This window comes from Lytechinus pictus, chromosome 12 (assembly GCF_037042905.1).
Source record: "Lytechinus pictus isolate F3 Inbred chromosome 12, Lp3.0, whole genome shotgun sequence".
Classification (NCBI taxonomy): Eukaryota; Metazoa; Echinodermata; class Echinoidea; order Temnopleuroida; family Toxopneustidae; genus Lytechinus; species Lytechinus pictus.
The window spans coordinates 4,128,453-4,148,829 of NC_087256.1; the positions used below are offsets into that span (position 1 = coordinate 4,128,453).

General features: G+C 33.0%; 1 protein-coding gene across 8 annotated transcripts in view; it reads right to left on the reverse strand.

Moving 5' to 3' along the window:
- Positions 1 to 1,410: 1,410 nt before the first annotated feature.
- Positions 1,411 to 20,377, reverse strand: part of LOC129273213 (dedicator of cytokinesis protein 1-like) — an 85,726-nt gene continuing 66,759 nt past the window's right edge. For 2 of the 8 annotated variants that reach the window (XM_064107166.1, XM_064107163.1), the window contains 6 exons: positions 16,029 to 16,209; positions 13,016 to 13,039; positions 9,407 to 9,445; positions 6,256 to 6,349; positions 5,790 to 5,965; positions 1,411 to 4,901 (listed from right to left, as the gene is read on the reverse strand). In XM_064107166.1, the coding sequence (XP_063963236.1) occupies positions 4,773 to 4,901; positions 5,790 to 5,965; positions 6,256 to 6,349; positions 9,407 to 9,445; positions 13,016 to 13,039; positions 16,029 to 16,209 (643 nt within the window). In that variant the 3' untranslated portion in view covers positions 1,411 to 4,772. The remainder of the gene's footprint in view (positions 4,902 to 5,789; positions 5,966 to 6,255; positions 6,350 to 9,406; positions 9,446 to 13,015; positions 13,040 to 16,028; positions 16,210 to 20,377) is intronic. The other 6 variants (XM_064107168.1, XM_064107164.1, XM_064107169.1 and 3 more) reach the window with 3 other exon arrangements.

Sequence of the window (20,377 nt, forward strand, 5' to 3'; positions counted from 1 at the left end):
ATTTGGCATTTTTAGACCCCACAACATCACTATGTTGAGGTTAAACCTTTATTACCAAGTCAAAATCCATGTAGATTTTTATCAAATTTTACGGTATACTAGTAGTGGAGAATTGCATACTAAAGATGGAGAATTCATACATATTGCTATTTGTTTGCCCTTTTAAGGCTAGCAGGACCTTCATTTCTTTCAAATAGTGTGATGACAAAACACTTCTCAAAATGTTGACATTTCTATAACAAATCTGAGAAATCAATAAATGCCGCATTCTATTCAAAATGCCATTTTCACCAAACTTTGCAAACTTGTAGAGGAAGGTGTACTTAAGTGGTGTAAGCAAGTGTGCTATTTAAAATACCAAAAACGCACCAAAGGTTTCTGTATGAGAAAAATTCTACTCTACCATTTATTCAAACTCAAGGTCATATTTGTCATACTTTCGAGTAAAATATTAAGATATTGTATAGTATTTGAAAACCATCGGTCCATGGATTACTTTCAGTAAGGAACTTTATAAAATAACACATCAGATCTGAAGTTAGAATGCAGGTCACGTGAAAAATAAGCTGATACCTATCAATCACCTGTTCATCCATTGTGACGTCAATGTGCACAGCATTAAGTATGCTCAGATCATGGAGCTATTAATAGCTCCATGATCAGACAATGATGCGCACAAACGTTACAGGCCTGAGACTGAGCTATTTAATTAAGTCTAATGAGATATATATCAAACTCTGAGATCTGTCTAAACCAGCTTACTCAAATGTACCGATTGGTATAGTGTATGGTATATCATACTCTATACTGGTCTACCAACAGTTTGGAAAATAATAATCGACCACTTTCCTACTAAGCTCCTATACAGTGTTGTCCAATAATTATATCCCAAGCTGTGTATGTATGATAAATATTTCTTGCTCATCAAAGAGCAATGAAAAGTAGATCCTGTGGGATGTACCGTACTCTAGTAATTATGGTTTGTATAGAGAAGTAAAAATGACACGCAATGAATAGCTAACGACTTGAAGAAGGAATGAATGAGGGGGACAGAGGGTGAGAGAGGAGGGTGGTGGGGGGGGGTGGAGAAAGAATGGGAAATATAAAGATGTAATGTGTGTGATTGCTTAGTTTACTCTTTAAAATGCCTGATTCCAAAATTAATAAACTGCAACTAATTCAAAACTCTCCAGCAAGACACCAGTCTTAAAACTACTACATTGGATCTCAGTCCAGTTGCGTGTAATGTTTTAAGTACTGCTTCTAACTTATGGCACCAAAATAACTTAATGAATGTTTAAACCACCTCACAATCTTTAATCAGCTAAAAATATCAAAATATTGATCACAACTGATGTATATATTCTCGCAAAAAATTGTACTCAACAATGAACAATTGCAACTTAAACATCACATTTCATATGCTGATTTTATTAATATTTTTTTAAATAAGATATCTTAACAATGTACAAAGACACTATTACAGTCATACAAAATCAAAAGCAGTAAACAATATCATAAGTTTGTATAATAATATTTGATGCTAAAAAAGTTTAATATCATAAATTGTATTTACATTTACATAATGACGATCTCAAAATCATCACACATGTATTCTAACAAAACTAGTACTCATCATGTTTTTTAACCGGAGAAATAATTCCTATGTTTTATTTAAATAGCTATGAGAGGTGGAGAAGTCCTGAACGTATCTTATCATATCCAATCAGTGTAGGAGCATATCACAGCTCATGAATACACTTCATGAAAGCAGCCAAGAAAGACAAATAAAAAGGGAACAATAAATCAAATGAAATAAGGAGATTTTGGAATGTTAGGAGTAAAATAATTCTCTTCTTGCTATCCTGTTCAGGCTTTTAATGGACAGCAGCACCATGTTCGACAGATATCATTTAAATCAAGAGCATATGCAATATCTCCTAGTAGAATTAATCTAAGTCATAATGTAAGGTACAATAGAGGAAATCAAATATGGCTCCCTCTCTATCTTCCTTTTAATGATAATAATGTGAACTGTCCATGTTATATACACAACTCTGTGGTGCACTCAAATTATTACCTTCAAGAGCATATAAGGAAGAGAATCGTATCCTCTCCCTATTTTTCTTTGGATAATTGCTCACATAATCACATTATCGGGTACAATACCTCCACAAAAGAGATATCTAACCATTGGAGTTATTCTTGACCTTGGCCAGTTGCATATTTCTAAATAAAAGCAGAATCATAAAGATATATAATTATAAATATCCTTTTCTTGCACATCCCTTTTCAAAATACATGTGTTCTTCTGAAGTTGAGCATCATTCAGAGCAGTAAGAACAAAATATGTGCAATACATATACAGAAATATATTCACATATAAAAAAAACAATACTCTGCACCATAACCATTATGTACTGTTCAGTAAATAAGATATATTTACATTAATTCCCATACAGTACAAGGATTAACATAATAATCATTGATTTCATTCAGTACATAGTTTATCTCATAAGATTGGGAGATATTTTTTTCAACATTTGCACAATTCATTCAAGAAATTACATAAATGCAGCTTGATGCAAATTACCTGTAATATTTTATTTTTGCTGTATTGGCTTTCTTAATGACCCTGTTTTTTTAAATCATCAAAGGGAAAAGGGGAAAACTGAGGTGCCGTCCAACACTATACATGGCTGGTAACACAAGGCTTAGGGATTGATTGTAAGACTGATTGCACTGATCATCATATGCAATCAATCGTACAAATCCACTATTACAATCGATTGCCAAGCTTTGTGACATGAGGTCCTGGTTATCAGCTGATGAAAGAACATTATATCACTGTCAAATTTCTTCCTCAACAACCAATAGTTATTAAATAGAAAAAGAGGCAATAAGGCAGAAAATGTGATTTTTATCAAACCTGATTGAAAACTAAGAAATATCACTTCATAAAATACAAGTTTACAAGGACCTGGAAAGAACTGCAATGATTGCACCACTGTTATCAACAAAATGAAGAGCTTAATTCTTGAAAATCAAGTTAATCAACCATAATGTTGTTTAAAGTTACAAGTAGTTTGTCAGTGCATCAGGTCACCTTTTCTCTATCTGAGATGATCATGTGAACGGCAATAGAAGACCTGAAAAATTAACTAAAATGAGCCATTTTGTATACTGTAACAAGGTCTATCATATGGCCTTTTCTGTGCAAAAACATTGTCTTCAAAGGTTTTAGAAAGGCAAGTCAGGGATTTCCAATAAGGTGTTTTCTCTTCTCACAGCATTAAGCACCCTGGGAATGATTATAACATTCTAAAGCCATTTTGCTTTTCTTTTGAAAACAAAGCTTTTATTTTTGACAATGCCTGATTTACCTAAATAAAGTTTTCACAATCCTGGGTCGGTTTCACAAAGAGTGTCAATCAAACGCAACTTGATTTTTAACCAATAAGAAGTGCAAGCGGGTACTCATAGTATTTCTACTTTTGTTTAAATGTGTTTTTAGTATTTGTTTTGTATTCCATGTTAACTGTTCAATCTCAATACATTGAATTGGCTGTTGAAATCATATAATATAAATAAGAATAATATATTCAAAGGTAATGCCAATAGGATAAGATACAGTCACAAGTAACATATCATTAAACACTGTGGATAAACAGGATTTTAATGCTAATTATTGAGAAAAGGTTTACATGATTGAGACTAAACTTGGATATCCAGGAAAGGTGTACATATGATAGGACATCATTTCATTAAAGCACCAGACATTCTAACAGATAGAATTCAAGTATTGATTCAGAGCTGTAAACAAGGGATGGAGTCGAGGACGGCCTTGAGGTCACTTGCGACCTGCCTTAGGATGAGTAACAAATATAAAGTCTCAAGGAGATTTTATTCTTCTTCATTTGGCAGCATTATGACTTGCAAATCTCAGCCTGACTGTATTCTGCCTCAAACCACAAAACTTGTACCATCCTGGTAAATACAACAAAAGAAAGAAATATCTATCGGTGCCATAATTTGGCAAAAACTGGTAATGATGGTATTCGTTGAGTTTAACAGGTTTTTTTTTCAAATTTTCATTGTTCAAGGCTCCTTGCATAAGGTCTGAAAATTGTACAGACTTCCTATTGATTCATATAAGGTTCATCTAATAGATGCCCATAGGCCTATTTCTCAAGGATTTCTTGTGTGGTCATAAAGATTTGTCTTTCTGGCCATCAGATAGCAGCTGTCAGCATTCCTTCTACTGAGTACACACTTCTCTCAACACTTCTGGTGAGATTCATTGGTCAGGATTTCTTTGATATGAGCTGAGACATATTCCTTCCTGATTACGGAATGCATCTGTCAGGGTTTTTGTGGAGGTTGATTGGTAAAGAATCTTTACACATAGTAGTGATCCCTTCCTTCTTGTTAATAATATCTTGGTTTCAGTGGTACTCCATCAATCTAGGATTTGTCAATGTGGTCTTGTTTTTCTATCCTTTTAATTGAAAATGGGCATCTTTGAGGATTCTCAGAAGTTCAATCTAAGGTTCCTTCAAGTGATTATACACCTGTAAATCCTTGAGGACGACTAGTTAATTTGGTCAAGGTTTTGCGGATATCTATCGGTCAAGGAGCCCTTCCGTGATCTTATGGTTGTCTGTCTTCCTAGCCATTAAGAGGCATTATTGATGTTTCTTTGAAGGTTCAATCTAGGATTCCTTTAAGAGATCATATACTTATTAAGTCCTCGGGATGACAGAAAGTATCTGTCAGGGTTTCTCTGGAGGTTCATTGGTCAAGGAATCCTGTATATGGTCCAAAGGTTTTGAGTCCTTTCTACTGATAGGAGGTGTGTTGTTTAACGATCCTTTGATGGGCAGCGGAGGAGGTGACTGGTCCTGAAATCAAAATAGAAAATGACGTTTTACAAAAGTGATATAATGAAAAGATATTTTAAGATGAGTTGTAGGGTAAAGACATCTACAATTGATAGGTAGCACCAAGTGTTTTGATGGAGGGATGGGGGCAAGACAACCAAAAGATGACATCAGGGATCTGTTTCATAAAACTTGTTATAATAACAAATTTGCAATAACAGTTTAAAGCTACTGAAATCCTTCAATCTGATTGGCTGATGGTAAATTTGTTATAGAAATGGTTCATTTGTTGTTATAACAAGTCTTTATGAAACGGGACCCAGGTTTTTTTGTCAATTGAACAGGGATAACATGGCCCAGAGCTCTCATTTGATACTCTTCTTTCTCCTTCACTACTTGAAAAATCATATGGCGGTCAGTAAGCCCACCCCCTGAATGTAACACTGCCTCTGGATTTATGGGAAAACTACACATACTACAAATTATCTTTGTAACTCTAATGAAAGACATAGTGTCCCACAGGTTATTTTTACTTCCATAATAATAAAAGAATACCATTATACGACAAAGCTTGGTAAGAGATAATTCAAAGGTTAAGAGAATGAATCTACAGTCCACTATCACATAATATATAAAATAACTAAATTATTGGATGGTATATAATAACTAAGGGTAGGTAAATATAATGCTGTTAGAATTACATGTCTTGTCTTAAAGTTTAATGACAAAGAAAATTTTTTCAAGTATCATTCCTAGTTTTTGAATAATAAACATAATGAACAATCTATTGTTAGATATTAATATCACATTCCACTACTCATAGTAAGCCTACTTAGTCAAAGACTTTTAACCATGGTTCATCTTAGTACACCTGTGAACAAGGGCAACAAACTATAAAATGAATTGTACCTTATCTTTGAGGGAGGTGAAAGCAACTGGAAACCCTGCAGGTTTTGGAGGAGGGTTGTTCTGATCGATGACCTCGGTATGACTGAAATCACCACTGGATTGCTTTGGGGGCAGCTTAGGGGGTGCGTCACTGTCCCCATCAGATGACTGGAGAGAAGACGTAGATGATGACTGGTCTGTACAACACAAAATAATCAAGTCACATGTGACATAATGTGTATGATATACCATTGGTATACAAATGTCTATTATCATAAAGGGTGTCTCATTGTACCGAGATTCATGCATATTATACATTGTAATTCACACCGGTAATTTTAAGGCTACACTTCTAATACATCACCCTTCAAAACATACAAAAATTGGTTTCCTGGATTTCCAAATGAGAAGTCACAACGGAGGATTTCTGCAAGACTACAGTGGTGCACACATAATTCTTATATCGTAATGGTTTTGTAATACTTACTCATTGCATGCATAGTCATTGCTCTAATGGGTCTCTGCATTGGAACATGGTTAGCTTTCTTCATATCCTTTCTCAATGGTCTTGCACTTGAAAGCTAATGATATCACAAAGAGAAAACATGAAATACAGGTCATATTATGTACATATATTATAATATCAGTTTTTCTTCAATGTGAATATTTCTTTAAAGATACCATGTTTACTCTTTGTAATCTTCAACGATTCTGATCCACTGTTTGTTCCTAACCTACCACCATCTTCCTGAGGAATGTAGGAAAGCTACATACACCTTGTATTATTTTCCATACATGACAAACATGTATGTTTTACTTTTTTTTCTTCATAATAAGGAATCATGGGGGAATAAATCTGGTTTTCAGCTATTGAGGTTGAGTTGAAATTTGAGAATTAGATTTCTTTGAAAATTTTGGTTAACTTTGACAATTCACTCAAGTTTATACCATGACAGATATGCTAAGAAATGACTGAATATTGTCTGTTTATATTAATATCTCAATTTCTTTGCATAAAGAACATTCATGCATTTGATGCACATAAAGAGAGCAAACGTGAGAGCCATGCAAGTTCTTTTAAAAGCAAAGACCACAAAAATTCAAACAACAAATTTGTCTTCTTTTTTTTATACTCAAATTACATTAGCTGAAAGGAAGTTTGGTATCCTTGGTTCACATTTCATATTAATCCAACTCATATAGGGTCGATTTTGTCTATAACAAGAAGTTTATCCAATCCAAAAATGCAGTAACATTCAATCAAGTTCTATGTAAAAGAGAAAGTATCATATTTGAAATTTAAAAACCCAAATATTCTAGCAATCTGCTGGCTATATGAATTTAACCAATTACTATCAGAGTAAAATAATTACATGAATGTATACGTTCCACAAACGCTAACTAACATACAAAAAAGATAAGCGGAGAAAATCTCTGAAATTCAAGTTGAAACATTAGCTTTCACATTTTTAGAATAAGAATTATTATTAGAGTGCTTCAAATACTTAAGCTCCTTTAGAAATTCCATTATTGCAAATTAAATACACATTTGTCAAAACGTGACACTAACATTAGATATGACAGTGTACTTTGATCAATGCTTGACATAAAGCATGCAAAGGAACAGGCACGGGCATAACAAAAGGCACAAGCACACACCGCACAAAACTGTATACTTTTACTGAACAAAAATGTTCTACTTTGATGTTAAGCCCAGTAACTACAACTAAATATAAAATGTTTGATAATTCAATCAGATGAAAAAAAAAAACCTCTGCATCTTCGAACATGTTTATTCAATTCCACAATGCCAGCATATTCATGGCATCAAATGTTTCCCCCATCACAAAATCAAACAAAAATGCTATAGTAACTGACAAATGTTGTTTCCATAATATTCCAAGCATGAACTATTAAAGTCCACCCCAACAAAAAGTTGATTTGAATAAAAGGAGAAAAATCCACTGAAAATTTCATCAAAATTGGATGTAAAATAAGAAAGTTATGACATTTTAAAGTTTCGCTTAATTTTACAAAACATTTATATGCACATCCTGGTCGGTATGCAAATGAGGATACTGATGACGTCATCCACTCACAATTTCTTTTGTATTTTATTATATGAAATATGAAATATTTTGATTTTCTCCTCATTGTCAAGTGATACAACGATTAATTCCTCCCTCTGAACATGTGAAATTGGCATTGTTTAATACTATATGATTTAGTCAACTTGGTCCTTATTATCAAATCTGTAAAAAATGAAATATTGTATAATTCAAACAATAAAAAACAAAAGAAATAGTGAGTGATGGACATCATCGACTGACTCACTTGCATGACACTGAGTTGTGCATATCACTGTTTTGTGAAAAATAAGCGAAACTTTAAAATGCCATAACTTTCTTATTTTAGATCCGATTTTGATTAAATTTTCAGCGTTATGCTAGTTTGATTTTTCTCTATTTATTCAAATCAACATTTTTCTGAGGTGGACTTGACCTTTAACTATGTTAACCTGATATAATTTCTCTATTTCCAAAGTAATAAAAGATTCCAAGGTCTCAAGATCTATCATGACAAAAAGGTCTATCATCACTAGTGATCTAAGTGAAATAAGTGCAGTTATGGTACTCCAAGACTGCATTCAACCAACATTTTCTTATCCCAGAGTTTTACTACAGAATACAGATGGCGTTAAGGTTTGTAGATTTCATGTATACATTATGGTAGCGCGTTCATTGAAGAAGAATCATAACTATTGAGAAATTTTGTCATAGGGTGTTCAATTCATTGAGATAACTGTTCATTTAGATGAGATCAGAGTTTATTTAAAAATGATTCTCCTGTTGATAATATAAATCTATGAAAGTGAACTGATATTTCAAACCAAAGCAACAAGAATGAATTAACCATTTTGTGACACATTCACTTTGGAAATTTCCCAATGTACATGTACATGCTCAATTATATATAAATTATACGTGAAACCTGAATGAACTATGGTTTTTATCCATTCACTAAAAACAAAACCTACAGTATGTCCAATGAAGAAAGGATTTTTAAATTTTAGAATAAAAGAAAGTTTCCTTTCTTCAACAATTATCAAGTACAGTAATTTTTATGTCGTTTCCAATAAGTATGAAGGCCAACAAGGCATATCTGTATATGCTGTAGGTAATACATTTCTAAGCCCACAAAAATAAAGGAGGAAATTAATTTTCAATGAAAATAATAGGTGAAAAAGAAATCTGCATTCAATGTGCATGAAAAAGTGAATAAAGAAACATTTATAAAAACAGTTGATTCCTTGTTTTAGATAGAAAAGATACATCTTTAAGGAAAAGCTAGAATGTTTCATGCTGAAGACAAAATTGGTTGAATAATTTGAATTTAGAAGTAATTGCAGACTTTAATTCCAAATCAAAATTTCATTGAAAGTTCATATTAAATACCATGTCTTTCAAAATTTTATGAGCAGTGTTGAAAAGAAATTTCACTCAATAAAACTCAAATGCTTTTTGATTTAAACATTAACTGATAAACTCATAGTTGAAAAGAAATAAAAATAAATCTCTAAATCAAAGTGATCTAATAAAAAAGAGGATTATATGATGTGTATTTTCTTAAACATTTACCGAGCTTGATGACTTCCTACGTCTACAAAGAGAAAAACCCTGAAATAAGGCATCAAAACATTTGACAATTTTTAGACGGCTGTGATCTTATGCATGCATCAAATAAATAACAACCTTATTTTATCACAGTAAGTTCCCTTATCTGATTCTCAACTAATTATTTTCATTTGGTCTAAACACATTTGCACAAAAATATCACTAAGATTAAAATGGATCATTTCACATACAATAGGGACATGCTTAAAAATAAATATTGTGATGTTAAAAAAAAATCATGCACAAAATGATTGTTCTGAACAAATCATAAAAAGTAGGGCACAAGAAAAATAGTTTCATATCTCAATAAGTAATTTCAGATACAAATGTTGTTTATATTTCAGATATAAATGTGAGAAAATTATTTGGTAGACAGAACAAATTGGAAATTAAATTAATTTTTCCTCCATGATATGTCATTTGCTTTCAAATACCCTGGACAGCAAATTGATAATTTGTATTACAGGATTTGAAGCTTTATTTTTCGAGGTTCTTAATTTATAAAAAGGAAGATGATGGTTGTTAAATTAAATTAAGGCCATGATGAAAAAAGATGATGATTGCAAGGTAAGGAATTATGACGATGTTGATATGAACATTGATCATCACTGGCGATAGTGGTGGTGGTAATGACGACAATAGTGATGATAATGATGGTCATGGTGATGATGATGATAATGATGGTCATGATGATGTTGGTGATGATGATAATGATGGTCATGATGGTGATGATGATGATGACAATGATGATACTGATGATACTGATGGTGATCATGATGATGATGATGGTGATGATGGTGATGATGATGGTAAATGGAAGAGGCAAAGGGATCATGAATCAATATAGATTCATTCTGCCAGCATTCTTAAGCATCATGTTATGATAAAATATACATGTTAAGATCACAATAATAACGGAAGAATGTCATGATGGAGATGACAGCCATAAATGATGACTAAAAATAAAAGATGACTCATGACATTGTGATATGATCATTAAATAACAAATGATAAAGATATATAAAATGAAAAAATCATTTATTAACATTGAATAATATCACACTTAAAACAAGACATACATCATGACATGATCATGATTTTCTTTCAAATATAGTAACAACACATATGTGAAATATAATGTCATAATCATTTAAAGACATTGGAATTACGATCTTAATACCTATACATGTTTACTTCAATCATACATTTAGGTTACATAGTTTGTAAAGCATAACAAAAATACTTAGTTGTAACTGTAACCAAGTTTGATCCATCTTAAAATTATCCTGTTCCTGTTGCAATATTTTATAGAAATAAAGAATTCTCACAAACAAATATAATAAACATTCTTGGATCATACAATTGAATTATCAATTATCTTGATATGTAATCCTGTATTGAGAGAGTGCAGGGCTATTTTATTATTTCCAATAACAAATACATTTATGAGACTAACATAAAAATTACCCAAAATAAACTTATTTATGAAGTAAAATAATAAGATAAGAACAAATTGTTAAAGGAAATACAAATACATATATTGGAAATCCAAAAACAGAAAGAAAAAGAAATAAATCAAAGCATGCATAAGAAATTGCTTGCCCACAAGATGCACAGGAGCAAAAAAAAAAAGAGATTAAGAAGAGACAGGGAGAAAATTATGTGTATTGCAAGGCAGCATGACATTTCTCAGCAATTATACAGTTTTCAGTAGAAGCTATCTAGATTAGTTTTCTTTGGGCAGCCCATTTAATGAGAATGATAATACAGTATTACCTTCAACAAATTAGCATAATCAATTATTTTTTCCTATAGCATGTCCAATTTTGTTATTCATATTGTAAACTTAACATGTAGTAGTTTTAGTATGAATTTAGAGCACTGACAGAAATAGTCTTTTTCCCCCATCTTTTTTCCCCACATTCATAGGTAGCCTGTACACTACCTATGAAGATAGCATCAGAAGAAACAGATTACTTCATCTGTTTCAAAGAATGGGTCATTGAATTAACTGATGATACTAGATTCATGTATTTCCTCCCTACAGTTATTCATAGAAAACAAATAAATCCAGGAAAAGGATGGAATTTTGTTGCAGAGAAAATGCAGGAGGGGATAAGGCACTATAAAATAAAAATAGTTGCATCTTTCATGCAGAAATAATGCAAGCATATTTTCAATCGCAAATCCCTGCATTTGATCATACACAAAACAATGCAGAATTTACGTGAATCCATTGGTAGATTTTTTTTCTATTTCACTTTATACACACCCCATTGTGGAGAAAACTTTTGTAAGTTAACAAAATATCCCGGTGTTGTAAATAGCGGTGTGCCTTCACACTAAAGGCAGACCGTAACAGTCAAGGGACTGTCCCAGTGCTATTACTATGGTTTGAGAACAAAAGTTTGTCGCAGAAATATAGCGAGGTGCGGTTATCTTAGGGTACTCTACACTGAAGGCGACACCGCTAAAGTCTCGGGACAGTCCTGGGACTGTAGCGGTGTTGAGGCAAGCGTGACGGTGGTTTATGACTCTGAAGTTAAGATGACACTTCAAAAACTTAACCCCAGGTTAAGATTTTGATATTCACAACTGTAGAGCTGTCGAGTCTGTCAGAAAAGCAGCACCTATCTCTGACTTCTGCTTCGCAGATGAAACAAAATGTTCAGCTTCATCAGTTTATAAGAATCTTCGCAAAACCCACTAAAAAAATCAAACTGAATCAAACTTTCACACAAGCTTTTTCATTTACATAACAAACACTTATTTGGCAACAAATGTGTTGCATGCACATGCACACAAACAATTACAATCTTATACAAAAAAAAAAAAATTGCAGGCGCTTTTTCATTTTCATAACAACTTCTTCAAATTTCAATTATAGTTTTTCAAGAAATATCACATCTTGTTTGGGGCATATTTTGGTATTAAACTGAAACAGGTATTCCATAATGATTTTGACAACAATTCGCTGAATTTTGATATTTCCTCCAAATACAGCAATCATGTAAAAACAGCTACATTTACTAATGGCATTCAGGAAACTTGCTATATTTCAAAGTGCATTTTAGACACTACTTCTACACCATCCATTGCAAAAAACATGATGCAAGCAGAGAGAGAAGATAAGAAAGAGAGATAACATCTAAAAGAGAATAAGAGGAAGAGAATGAAAGTCAAGGGGTAGATTACAGAAAAACAATGAGCAAGACACAATGTCCCAAAGAAATATGGCAGGGGGATGGGAAGAGAGGAATAAAGAAAGTTATAAAAAGTGATAGGGGAGAAATAAACATACCAAGAAAGATGCAGAGTGAGGTCAAGAGAGCAAGAAGACGAAAAATGCAGAAAGGGAGAGATTCAGAAAGAGGTTGGGGTGAGGTAGAGAGTAAGACAAGAGAAAATGAAAAAAGAAGAGGGAGAGTTTGACAAAGAGAAATAGAAAGGGATAGATGGACAGGACAAGGAGAGAGAAAGACAGCGAGAGACAGACAGACCAAGAGGATGGGAGGGGGTTACAGGCAAGCAAAAGTTGAAAGACTATTGATATATTTACACATAGTATAGTACCTGTTGAAAGAGTGGCATGAAGTTCTATATTAGACAAGGGAAACAAGACAAGACAAAAAATATCCAATCAATACCTACAAAAAAATCCAAATTCTTAATCTATATCTTCTGTATAGTGATTTTAAAAATTTAATTGGGTAATACAGGTTTTTTTTTTCATTCATATTACTTTTCAAAGTAAAATAAACCAAAATGATCCCAAAATAGTTTCAAGGTGAAGTCACAATTTCCACACTTGCCCATAATGTTTATTAATCCAGACATAAACAATTGTTGTTTTTTGAGAGAAGATTTACCACTCAGAAGATTAGAGCATGCTCCATTGTAAAATCAGAATTCAACAAATCATACCCTCTCCTTCCAAAAGCCCAGATGTACAATGCTTTAACTATGCATGCAATTATCTAGGAAAACAACTAAATTTATAGTTTTTAAAAGTAATTGACTCATTGAAAAAAAAATATCCCAACATGAATCATTCCAAAACATAATAATCCTTAATAAGCACATATCAGGAATTTTGGAATTATCCAGTTGTATCAACAGAGAATAAAATAAAAACAATGCTGGAACGGGATAGCCACTTGCAGAAGGGATTGGGCCCCTATAGCTAGGTAAAATAAACACTATCAAGAATCACAATATTGATGGTTATCAAAAGCAATGCAACTTGGTAGAGGGAAAAGGAAAGAGGATTTAGGGCATGTTAAGCACTAACAATAATTTTCTCACATGAGAGTAAAAATATCAGTGTTTCAGGAAGAATTTGTTGTTAAGAATAAGGATGAACGAAACCCAATGAAAGTCAATAATATCAGCAATGATCAAATGGTTGTTGTCCATATCACCACACATAAGAGAAATACAATGACATGATGCAATATCATAGTGAACAATCTCAATTCTAGATACTCTGAGATCAAATAGTATAAAAAGCTTGTTACAAAACCTGAAGCTAGAGTGAATGGCATAGCATATTTAAGGCAAAATACAATTTGTGCAATACAAATTTTGTATGTGACTTTATTTGTAATAGAGCTTGTGCAGGGCTGGTAAATAGCATTTAATCTAGTACATGTAAGTGCAAGATCGATGCATTCCAGAGAGGTGTGTGGGTCTTGGGTGTAGTTTTCAAAAAGCAAATAAAAGGAGCTTTTTTAAACAGAACTTAAAAAAAATTGTTTTGGGGAATTTTAAAGGACAATAGCCTTGAATAATTTTTTATAACTATAAACAAATATAAGATAATTCCAACAAAGGCCATGTATTATCTGAATCAATATAAAATTAAAGCAAATTATTCACAGCCAATGGTCAAGATAAAAAAAAATGAAATAATAAAATAAAGTGATTTGAAATATTCACCCTTAGTCCTACAATACTGAAACAGACACTGTACACCATCAATATTCATAAGGAAGATGATGCCTTATTAATGAAAGTTACAATACTTGAGTATTGAAAATGGGATATTAAATAGTTTAGGTCAATTGATTTGATGGTATATCAATAGAACCAGCACCACATTGTAATACGATAGACATCAATGGGTATTTAAGAAATACGTATCCATATCTGTCTGGCTATTTGTTCATAAGAATACTGTCTTAACATTAGAAACATCTGTGAAGTTAGGTCCTTGGAAATGTGATTTCATAATGAAAATCATTGCACCCTTGTATTTTGTAGTTGATGATGACAGAAATATAGATTTTTTTTTTCAAAATTCTTTCTATAAGCTGCAATTAGATTTAAACATGAAGAGTAATTCTTTTTAAAAATACGCAATAGAGAATACATCATTTCATTCTCCTCTACTTTTTTTTTTTTAATATACTAATCTAGGATTTTTATACCTATTGGATCTTGATCTAAGAATTTTATCAAATTCTAAAATATGTATGTCTAACAAATATCAATCCTACTAAAGCCTGCAATTATTTATCAGAAAACTTCTATAGAGAAAGAGGTGAAAGAAAAATTTACATTTAGTCAACAGAAATAAAAAAGTTATAACAATGCCAATAACATCTAATTCACCAATGAGAAAATAAGTTAAAACCATCACCGATGGGTTGGTATGAGGGTTAACTATATGGTAAAAACTAATAAAAAAATGTGGTTAATCAGGTGACATTACATTTTCGTCACTCTTTCAAGATTGCATTTATTTTTTCACTTATCTGAAGTGAAAAAGTGGATAATCCAGCAAGCTGGCTCTTCCAATGAAAATGTCTGTTAGTCGACATGTTATGAACACAACTGACCATCTTTCTTTCTTGACAATATTTCTCTGACAGTCTTGTCTGTTTTGTCTTTTCATGTCTATTTATCCTTCAGCGCTTGAAAATATATGAGTCAATGTACCATCCCATTAACATTCCTTCTTTTAGTATTTTACTAGTCTCTGTAATAATCTACTAAGATACTTCCCATTGATTAGTAGAGGGCAGTATATCATATAATTATAAAAACTTTTGTTACTCGTACAACATTGTATGAAATGGTGCCCAAGGACTCTCTTGAGATTCATCTGTGTATATCAAGACACCCATTTGCTATGTGTCTGTTTGTTGGTCTGTCTGTATTTCTGTCTGTCCCTACATCTATTTACTCGTATCAATCAATCATCAATCCAAGGTGATTTGTTCTATGCTTTTGGTATTATTTTATCCAATCAATCATCAATCCAAGGTGACTTGTTCTGCGCTTGGTATTATTTCATCAAATAGATTGGTAATAAATGTTGATTGATCCTGTATCTGGCAGTCCGTCCCTTACACCTGGCATGCCGCAATCTGTCTGCCTGTCTCCCAGTCTATCTATCTATCTATCTCCTCTATCTTACTCTCCATCCCTTCATCAGTTATGGTTTTGTGGCTCCATAACTGATATCATTGCCATAATTCACATGTCCTTGTCAATGTCTACCTAAGAGTTTGTTTGGTAACTTCACTGTCCAGTCAGTCAATCTTCCAATTCTTCTATCTATCCATCCCTCCATCTCACTCACCTTTTCATCTAGGATGATCGGCTTCTGTGTCTCCTTGGATGGTGTGGTTGCCATAGAACCAAGATCTTCTGTTGATAGATCTCTACTGTTCCGATGCATCTTGGCCGGTGAGTTCCTACTAGGGCTTCCCTGTCCCTTGCTGTTGTGCCTGTCTGACGACTTGCTTGATATGCTCTGATTGCTGTACACATAGAATGACATAGAAAGAGAAAGGGGAAACAATGAGTATGTGTTTCCAGATTTTATAATTCATGTTGGAGTCTCATATCAAACTGACTATCACTGTCTTTGCAACTTCAACACCAACTTGTGACATGTATAAAGTGTGCTAATTGGTTGTTGCTCTTCGACAAGAATAGCAGATTCGAAGCGAGATTTGAAACAAGATTATTACCAGTTCTTCATTTAGTGCACAAACCAACAAAACTACAGATGTTGTGGAACTTGCAAAACAGCCTCTTATCAATCTGACCAGCAGCCTATCCTTAAACTGACCATCAAGTCTATTTTCAGCTGACCATCAGTAAAGTTTCAACTGACCATCAGTCTTTGTTCAACTGACCATCAATCTTGTTTCAACTGACCATCTATTTTTAACTGACTAGCAGCCTTTCAACTGACCAGCAGGCTATCATTAACTAATCAGCAGTCTATTTTTAACTGACCACCAGTCTATTCTTAATTGACTAGCAGCCTATCAACTGACCAACAGTCTAGTATTAAGTATCGAGCAGTATATAATCAAAATAACAAGCAGTTAATCATCTGACCAGCAGCCTATTATCAAACTGATCAGCAAGCACCATATTATTACCACTGACCACCAGCCTATCTATCATCAAACTGACCAACAAGAGGACTGACCAGTAGTCTACCACTGGCTGACCAGCAGGCTATTATCAGACTAACCAGCACCCCACTATTACTCTTGACCCCAGACTCAGCAATCAGCAATCTGTTATTTAACTGACTTAGCAACCGATCATTTTACTGTTTCTATAACTATCCTGAATTTACTATGCTCTACATGTACATAAATCAGATTTCTGTCAAATTGAAGACAAATATTGCATTTCAACTTGTCTACATTTATATAAAGTGTAAAGCTGGATGAGAAATATTAAAGAGCTAATTAATTATACTAAAGAATGACTGACAGAAGAAATAAAGCAAACCTGCTTAATTTTAATACCATCCTCTGGCCTGCATCTTTCCTCATTCTAATTACACTAAAATGTGCCATAAATCTTAACTTGCAAAAAACATCCCCAAAGAAGACTAAGAGGCTGTTCTCACTACGTTCCTAAAACTAGTTTACTGGAAACTAGTTTAACGCGTAGTGAGAACGGTCCAAGTGATCTTCCAAACCAGTTTGGAAAACCACCTCGCGATGTAGTTTTCAAGATCGCTTTGCCTTGTTAAACTGGTTTTAGCGTAAGTGAGGACACAACCGTTCTTCGGGAAGCGATCTTCACACATTTTGAGCGCGCTACTCCACACGACAGGTGTAGAATGCCCATGCTGCGGTTTCAAAATTTTCGCGCGAAACGTGTCACCCCACTGAGAGCGTTTCCATAGCAACAAGAGCGCTTTACGTGAAGTGATTTTGAAAACCACTTTCGTGTGATCAAGTGGGAACGCTAGCAAAGTGATCTTCCAAAGTGGTTTCCTGAATCGGTTTCCAGTAAACTAGTTTTAGAAAGCGTAATGAGAACGGCCTCAAAATTCAGAAGAAGAAAATGCAGAAAAGCTGATTTGTTGAGGTTGAAACTTTGAACAGACAAATGTTAAGAAATTATGTATAGGTTTTTGGTGATAAATTATCTAATTTTTCAGACAGCCATAACTTTCTTATTCCTTGATTTTTTGGGGGGCCATTCTGTTTTTTTTTCCACACCTATAGACAAATCATATTAGAAGAGTTTGATTCTGCAATTTCACACTCATATACTGAGAGAAAGGCACCATATTATTCAAAGACATTTCTCCTCACAATGTTCATATGAAAAATATAGTTAAACATTAAAATTGAAATGAATAAAAATTGCAGAGTGATATGAGGTGTATTAATTTAAAAAAAAGCATAAGGGGTATTCACATCTTGCTTGAATCAAACAACAAAGACTGCATGATGTATGCAAAACATCTAATTATATCAAATAGATATCATATGATATGATTATAGGACAATATACATGTACTGTTCTCCGAGCTTTAGATTTTAATATTTTAAGGGCAAGATCATTTTCCTTCTTTATTGCAGCATAAATTGGAAAAAGAAAAATAAGTATTAAAAATCTTCAAGGCCAGTGAGAAAGGCATTTAGGTCAATCAAATGGCCTCTGATGGCCCTAATTCCTGATTTTCACTCTTTTTTCTCCAGCATACATGTACATGTAGGTTAGCCTCAAAGTCAGGTTAAATGGGGGTGAAATATTCAGTCTGTGGCAGTTTGGTTGTCTTGAACATCCAAACTCATTATGCATTGTAAGAGGCGATGTATCATATGATAAAGATTGATTGATTGATAAAAAATTAACGACACTATCAACACATGCGTGTCATATAAGTGTTGGACAGTTAATCTGGAAAGGTTACTTTAATACAGTACAAATTACCCTAATGCAACTTTACAAAGAAACAGGATTATAAATTAGTACTTATCAGTAAGTAAGAATGCTGTATTTTGATGTCATAAATATGATTATCATCATCCTACATAGGCAACTCTACAATAAATGCCACTTTTATGTCCATTTCATGTAGACAGAAGGCAAACACTAAACAATTCCACAAATATTCAAGTATTATAACTGACTATACTTAACATTACATGATAATAAAGGTTAAGAATAGATGAAATATAATACTCATTGAAATCAAAAAGTTCTTGGATCTTAAAAATGAACAAGAATTGGGAGGAATCAATTAAAGTTTTTAATATACCTCACATATATAATACAAAAACGATTGAAGGTGATGAGCATTAAAGAAAGGAGAAAAGAACACAAGTATTCATGTAGTACCATCAGAAATTAATTTTCAAGAGAAACAAGAAGTAATGAAAGGCAATATGAAATGTTTGCTCAATTATCAATGATTATAGAATAATGTAAATCAACAGATCAAAGAACACATTGTAAACAAAGAGACAAATCAGAGTGAAGTGGAAGAACAACAAACAAATTTGAAAATCAAAATAATGATTGGATGAAGCAGGACTTGTGCCAAACAAATGGAATGATACCGAATTACACTTTAACAAAGAACCCTGGTCTTACAACGACTTGGTATTGATTCCAATGAATTAAAAGAAATTTAAATTGATCTCCACCAAGAGCTTCAAACATGTAATAACCAGCTGATAACACAAAATGATTTGATTATATGAAATAGGATGATTTACATAGGAAAATGTTGTATCATTGAAAACACAATCCAACCCTACCCCACCAATTGATACAAAGAAGAAATATTGAAGCCGCTCTTATGAATTTCCTATCCACTCTAATTCTATAAGGCCTTTGATTTAAATCTACTTCATAGTTCATACCTACATTTAACATCTGGTTTAAAACAAACTATACTAGTAGTTGGAGTCTGTGGTTAAATATGGGCACCCAACAATGACAAACCTGATAAACTCTGAAGATCTTTTACTTCCAAGACTTGATATTTTTTGTCAAGGTCAAGAGAGCTACCGCATTTCTCACTCGAGCAGAATTTTCACTAGTTAGAGTATGCCAAATGCAGGGAAATCAAATTTCTACCATAGGTTTTCTATAGTCACTCTCATACCACTGCTCGAATCAATACACTTTGATAGATAAAAGATATTAGAAATTTAATTGGAATTGGGCTCACTAATGTTGCCTTCTTTCTCTATGGAATCATTAGTCCTATAGGTTATTTTATTTCCTCTTCAAAAGACTAAAAATTAAGACAAATCTTGATTTTAATAGCAATCTTTCTTTTTCAAAGATAAAGAATATTTCAGCATTTTTTAAATACAGATTGATAACTACTTGAATTAGTAAGTCAAGTATAAGTGTTAGTGTAAGGGCAATCTAACATCTTAAGTGCATTAGTGCTGCAACTTTGAATATTTCTTTGGTACTCGTTGCATTTATCACACATGTACTTACGGTAATGAGTATTGCTTAATAAGTCTAGTCTGGGTGTTTATATTTCTGATAGAAAAATATATGAAAGTATACAGTGAATTGCTTTACTCCTTATTCATACAGGAATGAACAACAATGTAATTACAAAAAGAACTACCAGTAGTAGCTGAAACCTGATAACTAAACTGGAACTACTCTTTGAAAATAGGTCTTATTGTAAAAAAA